This window comes from Ambystoma mexicanum, chromosome 6q (genome assembly GCF_040938575.1).
Source record: "Ambystoma mexicanum isolate Mex_15411 chromosome 6q, UKY_AmexF1_1, whole genome shotgun sequence".
Lineage (NCBI taxonomy): Eukaryota > Metazoa > Chordata > Amphibia > Caudata > Ambystomatidae > Ambystoma > Ambystoma mexicanum.
In genome coordinates this window covers 1,000,055,100-1,000,074,935 of record NC_090937.1, presented here as the reverse complement: position 1 = coordinate 1,000,074,935, position 19,836 = coordinate 1,000,055,100, and the positions used below count along the sequence as shown (strand labels likewise).

At 42.6% G+C, this 19,836-nt stretch overlaps 1 protein-coding gene across 2 annotated transcripts in view; it reads right to left on the bottom strand.

Annotated features, from left to right (window-relative positions):
* The window catches only part of LOC138516427 (plasma kallikrein-like), a 451,405-nt gene that overhangs the window by 57,423 nt on the left and 374,146 nt on the right, over positions 1-19,836 (bottom strand). For both annotated transcript variants that reach the window (XM_069631547.1, XM_069631548.1), the window contains one exon: positions 10,527-10,622. In XM_069631547.1, coding sequence (XP_069487648.1) covers positions 10,527-10,622 — 96 coding nt within the window. The remainder of the gene's footprint in view (positions 1-10,526; positions 10,623-19,836) is intronic.

Here is a 19,836-nt window from a genome sequence, read left to right as displayed (position 1 = left end):
AGTGAGAAGTCCTGAGACCTAGGTACATGACAAATAGAACAAAATAGCGAATGTAGATAATATGGGGTTGTAGATTATGTGAAATTATGTACAGTTGCTGCAGAAATTATCCTCTTGGTTTAGCTGAACCAGGGCTTTTGAGCACTGACATAGGAGGTAGTCCTTCCATGTATCACAGAGATTTTTAACCTTCATCTTTCCCGATGTTTTGGACTTTGATTCAGATGATCCGTCACTATTGGCCATGCTGGCTAGGGCTGATGATAGTTGTAGACTAAAAGAACTGGAGAGCCAAACATTGCATACCCCTGATCTATGAAGCTGCTCAGAATGGGTAATGTTTCTACGGATTAAATGTGGTTCTAAGGCTTTGCACTCCTTGACATTCAAAATACTAAATACTAAAAAAACAAGTCAATAATGCTAATACTTAGCAGACTTGAAACCCAGGGGACAAACAAATGGCTCTCCACGTAATTGATTAACTTAAAGTGCCAAGGCCTAGTTTGCGTGAAGAGATCTCTTTATTGTGATTTATTTTATAGAATGAAATCCCAAAAGGTGGGCCAATCCTCCTTACTAATAATTCTCAACTTTCTCCATCCACCAGCTGGCAGGCATCATGCAGTGAACAAAGGGCCCATTTGTGTCAAAATGCCATCTGGACAGAGTGTGCAAACCATAGCTCTCTTGATTGTTATAACATAAAAATATGTGGGTAATTCTGTTTGTGAAAGGCAAATCTGCGAATCAGGCACCCCTTTCAAAAAGTGTGATGCCAAAATGATAGTACACACTGGTGCCTTGCTCTAACCCGTCTACTGATATGACAGCACCAACTCTGCACTGGCACAGAATAGTTCAACGGTCGCCTGTGCATCTCTGACAGCTACTGGGAATCAAAGACACTGCATGATAGAGGTAGCAATTTCACTACTGCACCTTCTACCAAAAGTATAATAATTACCTCTATCAGTCGGGTGATAGGTAAATCTCTACGTTTAAACTGGGCCTGGTTGTGCCAGTGTGACTGATAAGGGCACACAATTATGAGGCCACATCAATTTTATATCACACCAGTGACAACTCAATGAGCAAGGCTTAAAAAGATGTGCATTGTATCTTGGATGAATTTCTCCACAGCTGCCATGTGAGATAATAGACAGGATGCTGCATCCTTTGATTCTCCAGTAGGGAGGAACCCACCTTTTCCCAAGCCATATACACGTTCCCTAGGAAGGTTCCTGGGAATGGTTCTTCAAAGGCAGCATTGACATAATAAAGCCAGCCTGACACCAGGATTCTGATCACTGGGCCACCTTTCAGGCAAACGTTCATAGCAAGGCGGCTGAGTTACATTAGCCAGAGGGGAACGATAGGCCGGAGAGTGGTTGCAGGCATTCTGTTAGGACTCTCTTCTTTTTTTCCTGTCCCATCCATTTCTTGAAAGTGAGGCACTCTGGGTTTAATGTCATAAGGCACAATGCAGTTGCTATAGCAACAGAGATTGTCCTCCTTACAACAGGCTTGCTTTGTAATAATACTCTGTGGCATTTTGCCTACAAAGGGGAGGGGTGCCCTCTTTTTTTTGTTTCAGTCCTAGACTCAAAGAGGAAAAAGAAGAATACATTTCTGGACATCTGTTGGGAGTGCAATTTATTCCACAGTCATCTACCAGGGGGGTTAAGACAGAAGGCATCCAAAGCATGGGGATGATTGCTGTTAGAAGAAAGCTTTACGGTGTCAGCACTTGAACCAGGACCCTGTCACTGGAGGTAAAGGAACCTCAGTATGTCTCAAACAAACTCACTGAATTGGTCATACAACAGATGGACTCAACTTGTCCCTGGATTGGGACCCATAGAAACCACAGAATAAACAAAGCAACCCCTGGCTCTCCCTGCACCTCTGAACTGCCTCAACTCTAGTTTGGGCACCTTCAATACCATCAAAGCTGTTCCAAGGAAACCGCCAGGGTCATCCATGATCTTGATGCTTTACTGCCTCTCTGAGTTCTCTTAATACGGATGTTGAAACTCTGTTATCTTTGCCTCTGAGAGAAACCAAATCTACAATTGCCTCCACTTAAACCCCCTCCTGTTGACCAGCTTCTTTGAAATCCCAGCTGATGCTGCTGCAGTGCCCCATCTTCGTGTTGAGACAGCTGAGTCCACTCACTGTGATAGGCAAGTTTCTGCTTCTCAGTCTCAAAGATCACGAAGACTTCCAGTGCCACCGACTTAAGACCATCTGCCATTTCCAACATCTTCAACCTACAAGTCAACGCTGCTGTCAAACAGAACTGCATTGTTGGGTCTTGCCAACACTGACCCTTTACCACCAATGGTGAAAGTGTCCAGACTTCTGACTCGATTTCGGAAAAAAAACACTGTTGAGACGCAAAGGCAGAGAAATAAGGCACTGGGGAGTGGACCTGTACCCCTGGTCCACCTTTAGGACCATAGTGACTGAACATCCCTACTCATGTACAAAGAGTGCTATTCTAACAAAGCTTGCATTTTCAGTATTTCCTTACAGGGGTATTTTTCTTGTGTTTTTAGTTAGTTATTTGCCTTCTTATTGTTTAATTAAAACTCTATTTGTATCAAACCTTGATTGGACATTGTTTTATGTTGGACTATTGTACTATTGCTGTTTGAAATGTTGCTGGTATCAGCTCCTACCCCTCCTGAAGATATAGCCTGCCCTCTGCCTGTGCTAGCACATTAGACAAAGAAGGTACACCTCTCTGCTGAGCCTGTTTCAACATTATGATTGGGATCAGTGCTGGCTTTAAGGTGGGGCTGGCAAGGTGGGCCAGCCTCTAGTCATGCCTGTACTCCTATAGAGCAGTAGTCATTTTTCTAAATTGTTTCCGAGTGTCATTTCAATCTACTGCTAAGGCAGTGGGTTCAGTTAGAGGGGACAATCCACACTCCTCCCCCAATGCTAAGTGCCCCTGATGGCCTTTGGTGGCCTGAGAATAATATTGAGGGACTTGGCACTCAACACTGACTCAGGTGTTAATCTGTAGGGGTGGGAGTCATTGAGAAGAGGAACAAGCCAGCTCATAAAGCATGTGTTTTGTGTAGTGCACACCAATATATCCCATGCATTATGGGACCCATAATCAACTACTGGTAACAACAGTAGTGGTGCTGGAAGCATTGACATTGTCAGAGTGGAGTACTGCCCAGTAGCTCCACTTCTCCAAAACAAGAGGGGTTGTGAGCGACCTTATTGTTTGGGAGGGTGTTGCAAACTGACGTCGAGCCGAGTAGCATATTTCAAAGCTCATTTCCCCTAATATATGACTGAAATATGATAAGATAACATCTCGTCCATTACAAAGAGCGTTTGAGTTGGCAATGCTCAGCAGGTGATGAGAAATCACTAGAAGCAAGTGGCCTGCTCATTCAGCCAGCAGAGCTGGGGCAGAGACACGCTGTAAGTCATTTACATATCATGCTCTATAAACATGTACATTCCCATGAAAGGCTTGTGTAGTGTCACCATTGTTTTATTCAGATTGTTAGGAAAAATATGGCCAAAAATAATACACAATGTAGCACCATAAGGATGCCATGCCAGGAAAAATGCTGGCTTCAGAAATTCTGGGTACTTTGTAGTAAACATAGTGTCCAATAATAGTGGTATGAGAGGAAAGTATGGCCCAAGGACCACTGATCTAAGACCACAGAGTATTCCCTAAAGAATATGTTTTTTTTAATATGTTGCACTACATCAAAAGTAATCTTCTATTCTACAGATCTACATACAGCTAGGTTAATACTCTAGGGCATGACAAGCGGTTGGGATATTCAAGAAATAACCTTCTAGAAGACTACCTTCCCTTCCTTTGTGCATGTAGGATAATGTTCTGATAGGAAATTACTTTTATTTGATTCTCATCATTCGACAAACATGTAGACACCGTTCTTTGTTAAAAAAGTAAATCAAGTTTGTCCAATATTTAAGTACACGGTTTAATACACAATTCCATCAATTTATGAGAAGTCTATACCATCCGTATTCTACCTAGAGACTCAGCATTTTATCACAATATATTAAATGTTGGTTTCTTTTATCTCTGTCTTCAATCACCTCCATTTAACAGTCCCTCGATCTCCCATTAATACACGTGCATTCACATGCATGCTCTTCTCTTATCATTCATGTACAATCCTTTTCTATAAATGCACCTGTAGTGCCACTCTTGTGGGGATGGCACATTTCTTTCTATTACTGATTGTTAATAGGAGCAGTTCATGATTTGATTTTCAATGTAACCCTGATCACATCTAGGTACCTTATTTAATCATGGCCCCTTATTTTTTCTGTCTTCTCCCGACTAGTTTTCACTACAGGGAATAAACTTGCGTTTACAACTTGGTCTTTCTCAGGGTGTTGCATCTCTTTAGAGGAGAGGGTGCAGAGGTGCACTATATCCCACTTAGATTAGATGGTTATACACAATAACGTTCAGTCACTTTTCAGAAAGTTGAAGTCACCCTAACACGGTCAATTGCAGGTCCTGATTTTGGCTGTAATATATTTTTTCTCAAGAAACGACTCTCTATCAAACAGTGTTGAAGTCATCTGGGAATTGTGTTACTTACAACTGCTGGCTCTACATATGGTATTGTACCACCAGACATTATTGAGGGCAATCTCTGGAAATGTCACTTACTAATTAACTCCCTGGCTGAATCGCACTTCTCATCTGGGTATTCATCCCTGCATTCTGACTGCCTCAGTGGGAGTGCTTCTAATCTCGGAAGCGTAGTCCTTGTCGCATAGCACTGGTCCATGGGTGGACCTATGTGTGCACGCTCAGTGGCTTCAATGTTCTGCATTAGGGGGTATATGGTGCACAATTCATCTTTCTTGCCGTCATGGCTGGACTCCTACAGGGAACTTCTGGTAGGCTGCTGCATTATAGTCCGCTTTTGTGTGTTAACTTATTTTATTTCCAAATGTTCTCATAGGAAAGTGGTTGGGCCAGCTAAGAATGGGTAACATGGGGCCATTTCGAAAATTATTTCAAGGGTCTCTTTTGGTTCCATGTCCACCTCTGTGTGCCGTAACAGAGGATTTAGTCTCAATAGCACATAATACTAATAGCTTCCCTCTTTATGATACTCCGATTGAAATGATCATTGAACTAACCATAATCTTGAACATCACACGCATGGAGAGTGTTTGGAGGAGCTTTACAAAAAGAAAATGTGTTACTTATGAAGGGTGACAAAGATCAGCTTTGTGATTTTAAGTATTTTGTCAGGAACTATCAGAATACTATTATTATTAAGTTGGCTGTTATGTAAATATTAACCATTCAAATAAATATATTGGCAATTGACTTGTGTGTAAAACTAACAGACAGGAACAGTATCCTGAGAATCTATTTGGCAGTTTTCAACCACGTGACAAAATTGAAAGCTCAGCATACTTTACATTTCTAAGGATAACATGCATTTATGTGTGTCCAGGGACTCTAAATATGAGATTCCCAGCTATAGTGTATGCATTTCTGAAAATGCAGTTATTCTGAGAAATATATATGACCTGCCAGATTAAAGACATGAAACTGGCTGGTAGAACAACCACTTATTCCTAAGGTTCCAATACTATCTAGGTAAGTTACTTAAATGATAAAACTTTAAGGACACACAAAGAGTATGGTGAAAATGGTACAAATGTTTAGTATTTTAAACACTCCCAAATTATGAGTGGGGACCGTATGGGACATTATGTCATGTTATGTGTTTGTATTTAGATAAAGAAAAAGGATGTCCATTTAGAAATAATTTACAGTAACACATTTAAAGATGGTTTAGGTATTCCCATGAAGGGTGACTTTAGAATAGCACAACGATGAGAACAAGTGGTTAACCACTTATTTAGGGTGTCCAAATAAATTACTCACTGGTATGGTAAAAAAGGTCCTAGATGGGAAAAGAAAGTCCCCCTCCAAATGTAGTCTATCGGGCTCTGAACTCACTAATGGATTTGGCAGCAGCGGTATAGTATAGAGGAGGAGGGGAGAAACCAGGCAGAAAACTATGGCGTGTCATACAGGAGTATTCAACAAAGAGAGTTCCAGTAGGGTGTGATAATGACTCATCAGAGCTCTGTGGTCATGCAGCAGCCCTCCCCACCCAAATAAAGATGATTATGTTAATCTGATTGTTAGGACAATTTTTCTGAAGTCCAACTAAGGGCTTAGTAAAACCATTCAAATGAGACATTACAAGACTCCACTCTTAGTATAAGGCTGTACCACCTGAGTGCATGGTAGCATAGACCAAGCTAGAGGCATATTTTAGAGAGGGCTGTAGAATCAGTACAAATACATTATAGTACACATATGGTACAAAGAAACACTGAAAAACTATGTATTGTAAAAATAAAGGGTTTATTTAAATACAAGTAGACCAAGATAAATCTTGAGTAAATAAGCACTATCACATTATATATAACTACAATGATAACAACACACTATGCTTTAAAGTACACAGGCCAAAGCATAGACCTTGTTTAGAACACTAACAGTATTTCTGGGTAGGTCAGACCTTATCAAACACATTTAGTATAGGGCACACCTATTCATGGGGAGTAATACCATAAATTACAGTAATTTTAAGAGTAGTAGACCCTGTCTGTTATGCAGTGACACTCAACAAGGAAACCAACTTGCAAATATACTTTTCTGAATAGTGGAACCCAGATTCAAGGAACAGTATATACCTCTACTACTTTTGTGATGACACACAGTTATAATAAGTGAGTAAGACCTGTTTGGTGTAAAATACAATTACAGTTGCTTTTCAGCTCAGTGGAACAGTCTAAGATAAACAAGAACTCTTTACACTAGTTTTTGATGCACCAGGCAGACCAAGGTCAGCTATACCTAAAAGAACACTTATCAGGAATGGCACACAGCTATTCTTAGGTAGGTAAAACCTAATGTTGGAATATACTATTACAGTTGCTTTTTAGATCAGTGCAGCACAGATTGAGGTAAGCAATGACTCTTTAACTTGATTTAGCATGGCACACAACTAACACAAGTTAAGTCAAACCTATATACCTTTTAAAGGAACTATCAGAAACGTAAGAGGTAAGTATAACTCAAGGCAGACTTATTCTGGACAGGCTAACAGCAAGTCAGGGAAAGCAAGACCCAATTGGGGACACTCATACATTTATATCGTAGAAGGAATAGTGAAATTAAACCAACAGCATTACTTTTGGGGAAGAGGCCCAACCAATTCACAGGTGAGTAAATTAACCATATATATATATACTTTTCAGAATAGTGCAACACAAATTCAAGGTAATTAAGTCCTTTTGTAACTGTTCACTCTCAGAGTTACAGTTACCAACCAATTATTTTACAAGTAAGTAACTTTTGAACACTTATTATTCTTTTCAAGGCAGAACCTTTTTCTCAGCACCAGGGGACCACTCCGGTGGTGATAGTGTGCGGTACAAATGTCCTTTAACATTAACATTATCCAGTCCTTCCCTTATTCTATAGCATGAGTTCACATAGAGGCAGAAGAGGGAGCCTAGCAGCATAGGTGCCAGCTGTAGGCAGGGTGAGATAGGGTTCAATTGCAGGCAAAGATAGAGTTCCAGAGGAAGACTGTTCAAACAAGTAAGTAAGTCATTTTAGAGTTAGTTGAGGGTCTAGAGACTTCAGAGAAGACACCGTAGGAGAATTCCGAAGTGGGCTTGGGTGAACTGGATGAGTGGCCTCCCAATCACAGGAAACACCTCAAAGCTATACAGAGGCTTAAGGTAGGTAAAATACCCCAGCCAACACAGTACCTCAGCACAGAAGACGCGTTGCAGCTGGAAGACGTAAGGATCTGCAGCCAAAAACCTGGTTGATGGATTCCTTTGTCGAGAAGATAGAATGCAGGACTTTGGAAAGGATTTTGCAGCAGGGATCATGAGAAAAGGCTCCGGGCAAGAGTTTCCTCATGGCTGGATGCAACTCTGTAACGTTGGCACCCTTTTCAGGAGCCAGAATATTGAAGGTCAGATTTGTGTTGTTTGCAAGGTCCAGCACTCTGGTGAGGGGAATTTTCTGACTTGTTTCATGTCTCTGGCGGTCCAGTAGGATGTCCACAAAGTTTCAGCAAGATTCAGAATTTGGAAGACTGTGCATTGCACAATGGCTAGAGGTCCCATTGTATTGGGGTATAGCAGCCACTCAAGGTTTCAGCATGACATGGATGGCTCAAAATGCAGGTATCCTCGAGTCAAGTGGGTGTCATCAGGCTCTGGTTCGGGGTTGTCTGTTTCAGGATCCCCAGACTGATCGAAAGAAAGGGTTACAGCAGGTTCCGGTTACACAGCAGGCTCTTCAGTCACTGGAAATTGCTATGGCCTTAGTTTCTTCATCTCCCTCATCAATTTCAGCTCCAGCGGTCAACTATCTCTGCAGGTTCTAGGATGTGACTTTTATACAGGAACCCAGCCAATTAAACAGCCATGCAACCTTCAAATTTGGGTTGTTGGCATTCCGTTCAAGACAGCCAGCCTCCCAGTTTGAACTAGATTCTTGCAGTCAAGCTGGAAGACAAAGAGCTGAAGAGTTTTGGACTCCTCCCTCGCTTCCTGCCTTCTCAGGCACTCTGGTGCCTGGGTGGGTTTGACTGAGGTGTAGTCTCCCGCCAAAGATAACATTGACATGAAGCATTTTCCCACCCTGGAGGTGAGGGAAAGGAACAAAAAAGGACAAGGAACACTGAAATGGTGAAAAACTGAGGCAGGGGCCATATTGGCAAAATGAGCACCCATGGGTGCCTTCACCGGGGCTGGGGAAACAGCCTGCGGTAAAGACGCCCTGAATTAATAAAAAGGTTCACTGCCACCAGCCATTAAAGGTACGCTTGTCCCTGTACCAGAAATGTTACAGTTAAAAGTGAAAGGGGATACATTGTATCCCCCTTAGCCCTCCACATAAGGTGGGGCGTGCTGTTTCCACCTAACAAAATGTAAAAGGGATCCAAAGATCCTTTCTACCCTTGGGAACTGTAGTTCTCAGAAGGTGAGCCAGAGAAAGTTAAAAGGAGAGCCCCAATGGCAACTCATCAACAATAGGCAGCATGTGTCAAAAGTTGTCAAAGAGGATAACATTGAAAATACACTATGGAAAGTCTTACAAATGACACCCTTAAAAAGCGTAATCTACGAATCCAAAATGTTCTGGGGTTGACACAGGTCAGGACGATTTATCATTGATATGCAAATCGTACCTAACACTTATGACAAAATAGGAGCATGGTAATGCTAGGTGTCAAGAGGGGAAACACTTAGTAAGCAAGCAGGGAGGTGGGGAAAAGGGATACCTTCAAACAGAATGATAAAGGATAGATTTCAACATTCCATTAACACTGGCAACACCTCTACGTCGCGCCTTGTCGAATGGTAGAGGTGTGAGACAGATGATGACAGATAGGAAGCCGTCCTTGCACATGTTCACTGCCATGCGATGACATTTAAATATCGTAGCCGTCATCTCACTTCAGCCTATCTCCCCCAACATCTATTTCCTCTGGACACAGCCGTCACTGACATGCAACACCAGCTGGTGCCTGCTATTCCATCATTCGTCACACAACTAACACAACGCAGCACGTCGTATCGACCAGCACAGCCACTGCATTGACAAGAGCCGACTCCATCATGCTGTGCTGTGCTTGCTGTGTCACATCACAAGGCATGGTTGTGCTGAGAGTTGCCTATACTCCTCCCCCTAAGTATCCCAGGCAATAAATATTACATATAATTCCAACTCATAATAAGGTGGTATTTTAAAAATAGCAGGTATTTAAAATAGTGCACAATTTTACCATTTGTGCCATACTTCTTACAGGGCCCTTACACTTGTTGTCTGGGTGAACAGCTGGTTATAGTGAAAAAAAATCAACCATTATTATCAGGGTTTCGAGAATATCCAGTTTTAGTCCACACATGGAGAGACAACATCAGCAACACTATGGCAAAGCTGACCAGTTGAGCAACACGTATCCAAAGTTACATTTTAACACAAAATCAAGTGGCATATTTAGGATGCAACAACTGTAAGAGCATTACAAAATTGTCTACATACAGTTCTCCCCGAGCGGCTACAGAATCACAATAAGAAACGTTCAGATTTGTGGTGCATAATTACAAAAGAGCCATTTACCCTATTGGCCCAGTGGAAAAATATGCCTGGGATAAACATAAGGAGATGAACATGTGCTGGAAAGAACGTGAATCTGCGATCGGAATAAAAGATAGGAAAGTCTCAGTGACACAGCACTTTCTTATGGCTCGTGATGGGCTAAGACTCAGCCACAGTTCCACTGCTTGTGCTAATAATGACTAATCCCACATATTTGAATCCAATAAATAAAATATCGTCTTTTAACCACTTTTAACAAATCCTTCACATTAGTGGAGATACATATCATAACTGTAGCTTAAAGGACAACATTATTCAAGAAATGTTCAGATGACTGTACCTGATTCTTCTGTATATCCCCATCCTGTAACCCAGCAGGACGGATATATTTTATTGACGTCCGCCTTTGGTGGTAGGCATATTGGTAGTTGACGATCTAAACAATGAAATTAAAAGAGAACATTTTTTAAATGTTGCCTACTTCTCAAGATCAAAACTACTTTATTTAGCAATTCACAATTGATTATGACTTCCCATACATAATATTTAAAACCTGTAATTCTGACAGAGACACCATTGTTCAAGGTATTATTGGTATGTCCTGAAGAAGCAGATTGCAACAGAGTGAAACACATGTTGAAGATCAAAGTGTGAGCAAATTGATGAATGTTTCAAACAACAAGATTATGCTTTGCTGCTTCGATTCTTATATGACTTTTGCAAGCACACTTGGTTTTATAATCTTTATCTAAACCTCTTTTTCCTTCCTGTCATCTCCTGCCTCCTTTTGCCTTCTCCTTCTGAAACTACACTCCGGCTTGCCTCGCTCCTTTGACTCTTAGCTCCTACAAGGTGCATTATTCTCTCTGCTTCCCTCGCTATGTTTACCTGGTTTCCTTTGATTGGGATATGTTCCTTTCCTGGCTCCTGTCTGGACCTCGCTTCCACTCTACTTTGGATACCTGCCTTATCAATCTACAGATCACTCAGCTTGACAGGCCACCATCTGGAGGGGTTTTTCTGCCAAAGGCATTTCCCCTATTTTTCCTGGGCTGCTACTGTTGGGGTGTAGCCGCTTTGTCCTATTGTTTTGACTTCTTCAGGACATAGTGGCTACCTCCCGGAACAGACCTTATCTCTTTGAGAAGAAGGGTTCTGCCCAAAGCAAGAAGTCAGACCCTGCTGCTGGGCCATCAGATTCAGACTACTCTACCTCTTCCGTAGGTGAGAGTGAAGAATAATAAGACAGTCAAACTTGACACCATGTAACACGGTTTCCACTGCCTGACTTCCCGGTGCCACCAAGAGATTATGGCAGGCGGTTGAAATGGTAAATCCCCATTCTCATGGAGTCTGATAGGACTCCATGGGAATGGGGTCACTGAAGCACCAACACTGTTGCTAACGGTGCCGGTGCTTCAGTGGAAACACTGCGGGTAGGTGTAAGAACTCCCGGCATGTCAGGCCTGCCCGGAGTTCTGTGCCCCTACTGGCAAACTCTTAGTTTGGCATTACAGAAAGGGTGCCATTACGTTGCTACCAGCACCCTTATTTCCGGACCGCCAGACTTGTAATGGGGCCCATAGAATTCACAAAGAAAAATGTGTGCAAATGTGTCTCACTGCACAGCTGCAACCTGTTTAGTCTTGTTCTGATGTCGATTTTTCTCCGTGTGTGAAAATCAAACGACATACCATCACCAGGTAACCATTTCAGTGCATCGGGGCGACTATGGTGCTGAAGTCTGACCAATAAATATGCAGGTCTACTGGTAAGGGCAGCTAGAGTAATGGGTATACAGCACTTTTGCCAGATGCAACTTTGCCGAACACATTTTTCCAGCATTTTTCCAGCATTTGTTATGCTTTTTTTTACCACAAACTGGTAGAAGGTAAGTTGGGATAATGTATATATTGGGGTGTGGTGGGTGTTTATGGGGGTATGTGGGGTCTCCCGCTGCTGTTTGTGGTAAAAATGAACAGCATAATCAGTGAAAAAGAAATTCAGTGAAGTTGCCATTCAGCAAAACAAATGCTTCAAATGTTCATAGAACCGGGTAATGAGGATTAGGATTTCTGTATCAGCGTTTAGGTTTTCCAATGTTCTGATATGAAGTTCTTTGATAAGAACATCACAGGTAAGAAATCTGATTAAAACCATGTAGATTGGAAAATTAACTGGGCAAACACTTTGTAAAATGCCCATTGTCCTGTGACTTTCCTGTCATGCCTGATGATTAAAGACCAATTTTTTAAGCATTGCAAGAAACATGCAAATATATATAAAGTAAAGTCGCCGAGTTGCTGAAAATAATAATGCCAGACGTAACCTAGTGAGTGAGTGTGTAAATGTTTCAGGGAGTGAAGAAAAGACAAACACAGATACTAAATCCTGCAAAATAAACATATATTAGGGAATTTGCTGATGAGAGTACAAAGAAAGAAAAGATGGTTTAATCGTGATATGTGCCAAAGCATCCAAGAAAATACGAGTATTTAAGTACAAGTGGCAGCTTTCATGACTTTCCAATGTAGAATTTTGGAGGACACAAATATGCACATTAGGCAACCTAAGTAGCCTTACTGTACAATATTGTATAAATAAGAAATATTACAACAAGTTAAAAACCATCTTTAGAGCGAACATGTCTTGAGCACTAAAACGTGACGAGGACCTAGGGAGGCATATAATTGGGGGCCTTTTACATAAGCAACAGCAATTGCTGTGTGCACTGAGGATTCCAGAATCACGTGTGATAAGTTGAAGGTATCAATTGTGCATTCAGCAGCACTTGCACTGCAAGCTACAGTAGTACATGCTCATGTATTGCAGTCAAAGGAAGGAGGAGGTTTAGACCCTGCTCTATGGTACAGAGAGCGAGAGTGGCAATATGATCCTGTGATGACCTTGGACAAAAAACACATAGTGTACAGGAGCACAGTATAGTAAGTTCACCACCACAGCAAAATTCTAGTGAACATGGGAATAAAGATGATGATCTAGATAAAGATTTTAACTCATCTGAATCCAGACTACAACATATGTTTCCGGGATCCACTCACAAGGAGTAGGAGGAGGAAGAGGATAATGCTACAGTTACAGAGATGAAAAGGCACACCTACACCTCCAGTTACAATAAAAATATCATACAATATCATCCCTCAATAGCCGTTCCCACTTAATAAACCAAATATAACATCACAGCAATAAAATCAAGGTTTCAAATGTATTCTTTTCTACTGACCATGTTCTTTCCATCACTAAGATTCAATGCATCTTCCAAAAATAGCCTTACCCCTATAATAGCCGATTGATTATCCCCTATTAGGAGTTCAGACCACCATTCCTTTGGGGACAAGGACTTCCATTCTTTAGGCATCTCCTGCAAGTATTTCGACCTCAGCCTTGTTAGGGCTTTACAATATATGGTTAAGTGTTTAAGGGACTTAAGCTTTGACTTCTGGGCGCAACATCTGCAATCAGAGCTAAGCTCACCCAACATCCTTTTGTGCCCCAATACTAACCTAGTAGGAAGAATATTCAACCTCAGTCTTAAGAAGAGGTTGCGATACCTCTACCAAGGAAATGTAATCTAGTATCTCAGTAATTGGTTCAATCCTCTACCTTACATAAAATGTTCAATGCTAGTTTGTGTGTCATTCTCTGGGGCAACGTGTCGATCCAGTCTTGATGCAATAATTGATGTTTGACTTTCTCTGGGTTACTTAACAGGGTCTCATGAGAGCGATCTAGATCTCCTAACCAGGAGTGCAAGCAATGAAGTAAGCATCCCCCACCTGGTTTGCCCCAAGCTTTAAAATATCAAAAGGGACGGGCCTCGTTGTCTGCATATTTAGCATACTGAGCTGAGATCTTCCATTTGATCATTGATCGCATAGATTGGAGGCCCAATTTGAATCTGATCATTTCATTCGGTAGAGAATTGGGGAGTTGTAGTAACACTCTCTTCAAAAATGAACCCTCAATGAATTCCTAGAAGTTTTGTGGCCACGTTTGTATAATCTCAGCTCCTTAGGTCAAGATAAGAGTCACCTTCTGTTTAAAGAAGGTAACAACTGGGACCAAGGAAAATTTTCCAAATCTTTTATGGAGAATAATCCCCTGGGTTGTGAGCCGCTTGCACTTAAGTTTGATGTTCTCCAACCATTGCTTTTCACAGGTGCTAAGGTTTACCAAAACCCCCAAATACGGTAATGAGTGTACCTGCTCCAAGACATCTTTGGACGCATACCATCTAAATCTATTTTCTCTTTTACCTGCTTTATGCTCCAAGATCATTATTTTAGTTTCTTTAACATTGATCTTTAGACCATTCAGTCCACAATATTTGGTCAATTCAAGGAGACGATGCTGGAGTCCAATTTGGGCCTGGTCTAAGATGACTAGCTCATCTGCATAAAACATGAGAGGCATGGGGTGATAGTTTATTCTGGGGGGAAGGCCTTTACAGTCTCCTGACCTTCCTGAATCTCGGCCAAGTAGAGGTTGAGTAAGGCTCAAGAGCAAAGAACAGCCCCGTTTCTGTCCTTTTCCTGAGAATTGGTCTAGAGTAGAAAGTCTGACTCAGACGTTCGTATTTGAGTATAGGGCCATGATTGCCTCAACTAAGTCTACCGGGCAGCCCCAGGCTATATTTTTCCCCCACAACCTTTCTCTGCTGATACTATCAAAGGCCTGCTTCAGGTCAATAAAGGCCACAAACAGCCTAGATTTGGACCGACATGTTTTATTCTTTAGGATATTTAGCAGGAAAAGGATAAGATTGGTCCCCACTCCCTTTACAAACCCAGTTTTCTAAGTATGGAGGCACCCGGCCTCTCTCGCCCATTTAAGAAGGTGGCAGAGCAAAATGGAGGAGAATAGTTTCCCAAGGTATCCAGAATGGTAATTGGCCTGTAGTTTTTTGGATCTTCTCTACAGCCCTTTGTAGTAATCTGTGTTTCCTAGGGGAGGAGAAGTGTAGTAATGTGGCTTACTGAGTATCAGTGTCTGTGACGTCATCTGCTTGTGGAATGTTGTGGTGGAAGTGTTCTGCTGTGTGACGGTTGGTCAGAGAGAGAGAAAGCTGTGAGCAGAGAAGATGGGTGTGGGGGTGAGCCCGGTTTTTCCCTTGTCATCTTGTGTCCACTACCATCCCTGTGTCTTGTGGAGGAGTACAGGACAAGGACAATAAAGGCACTGAGAACTTACCTGGAGTACTGGCGGTCATCATTACTACACTGGCGACGAGGACGGGATGGTAGGTGGACAGCCTTTCCTTTGGCGCTGCTGGGGGGGTGCAGCACTCCAGAAACACCGCCCCCCTGTGAGATCCATCCACACCCAGGCAGGTCCCTGTCGAGTTGGCCCGCCATAGAGAGTTTGTTGCCCTTGGGACTACTTTGCGCTGTATTTGGGGTCTCTCCCAATTTGAGCCTATGGCAGTTTATCTCTGAGCTGTGCATGGCTGCGCTGCCGTGTACAACGGGCTGGCCCCCCTCTGGTTCAGTTGTGGACGAGGGTGGTTAAGAGTGCAGCTGTGTCCTGGTAAGGGGTCTGACCTGCTGTCTGAGCAGCCTGTGTGCCGTCATTGGGTGCAGACTTGGACCGCCACGCGTTCTCAGCAAGTAGGAGGCTTGAACACGACGAAACAAGGAGGAAGGGGTCGCATATCAGGAACTGACCTGCTTTCTGAGCAGCCTGTGTGCCGACGTCGAGTGCGGATCTGCGCCTCTGCGCGTTCGCACTCCAGGTTGAACGGGGCGGCGGTGGCGAATCAAGGAGAAAGGATCCGCTCCATCCAAAAGTGACCTCAGGACGTTCGGAGCTCCCCTGGACATGGAGCGTACCATTTGCGCAGCGGAGATGTCAATGGCGGCAACAGTGGTTTTCCATGGGAGATCTTTTCCATGCGGCGGCTGCCTAGGGTGCGTGGAGTGCGTATGGACGTTTCAGGTTCCTATGGGTGTTGACAGTTCGGCATCTTGGTACGATCTGGTGACGTCTCAGCTGGGTGAGGCGTTCCCAGTGGGTCACGTGACTATTTGTTTCCCACATCTACGAGCCTCGTTCTCTGTGTTTTAGATAAGGAAGTACACGCCGAGAGTTATCGTGTTGCCTGTATAGAACTGTGTAGTATTTCATGCATGCATCATTCAGTACTTTCTTCATGTTTATTTTACTGCATTGGTTTCCATGTTTACGGTGTCCCTGCCTGCTCGTGCTTGGTAGAATGTTGTGGTTTGAAAGGGATTCGGAGTCAGGAGTGAGATGGGAGGAAGGAGAGCGGAAAGGTGTGCCGCAGAGCAAGGCGACGGTTGTATGTAATTATTACAATAAACATTTATTTACATTACGGCTTCACGAGCATACTTCATTTTGGCGACGAGGATGCCGGCGTCCTGAGGATCCACGGTGCTACGGAGAGAAGTAGAGCAGTGCTCCGAGCCGTCGCACTTACTGTTTCGGCTTGTGCAGATACATCATTAAGTCGGGATGTCCAGAGAGAGAGCAGACGCTCCGAGCTAACGTTGTGACACACGTTGGCTTGTGCAGTTAATTTCACTCTACATCGAAGAGGAGTGAGGGAAGGAAGGAAAGCAGAGCGGATGCTCCGAGCCAACGCCTGGAGCCAGGTTGGTTATTGCTGAGTGTTTTCTTCCTCATTTCTACCCTCCTGATTGGCTACAGGGTTAGGGAAACAGCTGTCTGTCACCGTACTTAAGTACCTCGGAAAAGAGGACCCGCGAGTCACATGACTTTGGGATCAGGCTGAATGAGGAGTACACAATAATCTCCTCATCCTCCTCACAGTACATTTCGGCATGGTGAGATGAGGAGTACATAGCAATCTCCTCATCCTCCTCACAGTACTTTACTGTGATACACTTACTTAATTGTGTTACTTTTTCGAGAGAGGAGGAAAGAAAAGAAAGGAGAAGTAACATTTAATAGCAACTCAAATATATTGAAATTTGAACAATAACTTATACTTTTATCTGAAACGGCTACAACTCTATGAATGATTCAAGGTATTAGTATCCAGCCTCCAGCGAGCTTTCTCCCATCACCTGGACAGCCAGCTGTAAGTTGGGCAGAGTGGAAGGAATTCTGGCTAAATTATATCCAGACAGTTGACCAGGAAGGTCTTACATCTCAAAAATAAAATTGTTGCTCCTTCATGTATTGGGCCTAGAAGGACAAAGAAAATACAGAGAGCTTCCTGAACTGTCAGAAGATGAGAGTGGAGATGCTGACGAACATGAAAAAACCATCAGACACTTAGACAAATATTACACCCCAGAAACAAACGTTGCAATAAACAGGTATAACATCTATACCAGAACTCAAAAGGAACATGAGTCTGTCGAAGATTATGTGTCAGCCTTGAGAACTTTGTCTCGCACTTGTCATTTTGGCAATGGCATCACGTTAGATGAACTAATAAGGGACCAAATCATCATACATGCCAAGGATAGTTTGGTTCAGGACAAACTTTGAATGGTAGGGAATCCGTCCCTGCCAGAGACTATTGCCATTGCTAAACGTGTTGAGCACAGTCAATTATGCTCCAAAGAAATGAAAATCAAAAAACAAGAAGCTGTCATGAATTTACAGCTGCAGCATGACAAGTCTTCATTAGATTCTGGAGAACAAAGCATGGTTAGCACACTGAGAACTAAGGATTGCGCAGAACCTAGACCTAGAAACAATAGAAATAAAGGATTTGAGAACAAAAGACAACCTTTCAGAGGGAGAAATTGGGCAAAGAATGATCTCAGAACCATGAATACGCAATCCAGAGATGGGGACAGGTGTTACAATTGTGGAAGGTTTGGACATTTTGCATATGCCAAAAATTGTCCAGCGATAGGACAGAAGTGTGGGAACTGTGGGGTGAAAGGACATTTCGCTGTCGCTTGCAGAAGGAAGAAGAGGATTTCGACCATACAGGAAGAGAACGATGAATCAGACGATGAAAGAGTATTCACAATACGTGCACCTCCTGGAGGAGAATTTAATTGCCCAAGTTGTGTCATAAGACTTGATAATTGGAAACTCAAAGTGAAAGTGGACAGCTGCTCACCATGATCGATTATCACGAAGAAAACCTGGAAGAATCTGGTGACTTGCGGCATGAGGAGTAAACTGAATACACCTGACATATTTAATCCTGGTGGATTCGAAGGATCAAAGATCAAGTTGATCGGTTGGTTTTCTTGCATAGTGGAGTTCAAAGACAGGCGCGCAGAAATAAAAATGTATGTGGCTGCGAAAGGAGTCAACATCATTGGTTGGAGAGACCAAGCTTGTTTGAGGATCAGGCTAGATCCGTGTGAGGAAGAAAAAGTTCTAGTTGTAAATTCTAGCAGGGATCACAGTGAAAAACACTCTGAAGATGTCAAACAACAGAAGAAACTAGGTTTGTTGAAGAAAATTTCACATAGGTTTCGCCTGAAGGAGGGAGCAGTACCTGTCAGACATGTCAAGTCCAGACCCATAGCTTTTGCCATAGCGGATAAGGTTGAACAAGAACTGGTGAGGTTGGAAGCAGAAGGAGTGATAGAAAAGATTGAATCGCCAGAGTGGGCAAGCCCCATCGTTGTCGTGATGAAGAAAAATGGAAAAATCAGAATTTGTGTAGATCTTCGAGATGTGAACAAGAACGTTATAGTTGATATTTTTCCACTTCCTATAATTTCGGAAATGCTGAATCGCATGGGAAATGCGGATGTGTTTTCTACTCTGGACCTTTCAAGCGCATACCATCAGATATCTCTGACGGAAGATTGTAGAGACATCACAGCATTTGTCACACCTCATGGGTTATATAGATACAAATGTATGCCGTTTGGGTTAGCATCTGCAGCGGCAGTATTTCAAAGGGTGATGGCACATGTGCTGAAAGGGCTAAAAGGAATCTTTGTCTATCAAGACAATATCATTGTGTTTCGCAAAGGTTGAGAAGAACATGACTTGAGATTGAAGGATGTGTTATTGAAATTAGAGAGCGTGGGTTTGAAGATTGAAAAGAGCAAATGCAAGTTTGGTATGGATGAAGTTGAGTATTTGGGACACACAGTGAATGGCAAGGGGTATAAACCCAAAGGTGATGCTATGAAGGCCATCAGGGAATCCCCAAGTCCCAATAATAAGGACGAATTAAGATCATTCCTGGGTCTATGCGAGTATTATAGTAAATTTGTTAATAAATTTGCAAATGTAACTGAGCCATTAAGGAAATTGTTAAAAAGGAAGGCAAATTTGAGTGGAGTATAGAATGTGATGAAGCAGTGAGTTGCATCAAGAGAGAAATATGCAGTTCCACAGAATTGGGTGGATATGTCTTTGGCAGATTGACCAAGGTTACAGTAGACGCCAGTGCCAATGGGTTAGGAGCAGTGTTGCCCAGATTGATGAAGATGGCAGAGAAAAAACCATCAACTATGCTTCTAGAGCAATTTCTCAGACATAAAGCAGAAATTCTGTAATTGAGAAGGAGTTATTAGCTGTTACCTGGCCAGTGAATTATTTCAGAAAGTACTTATGGGGCTGCAAGTTTATCATCCAAACTGATCATAAACCACTGATAGAGGTACTGACTGTTAAGGGAATGTGCAAAGCGTCACCTAGGTTGGCTAGACTAAGTA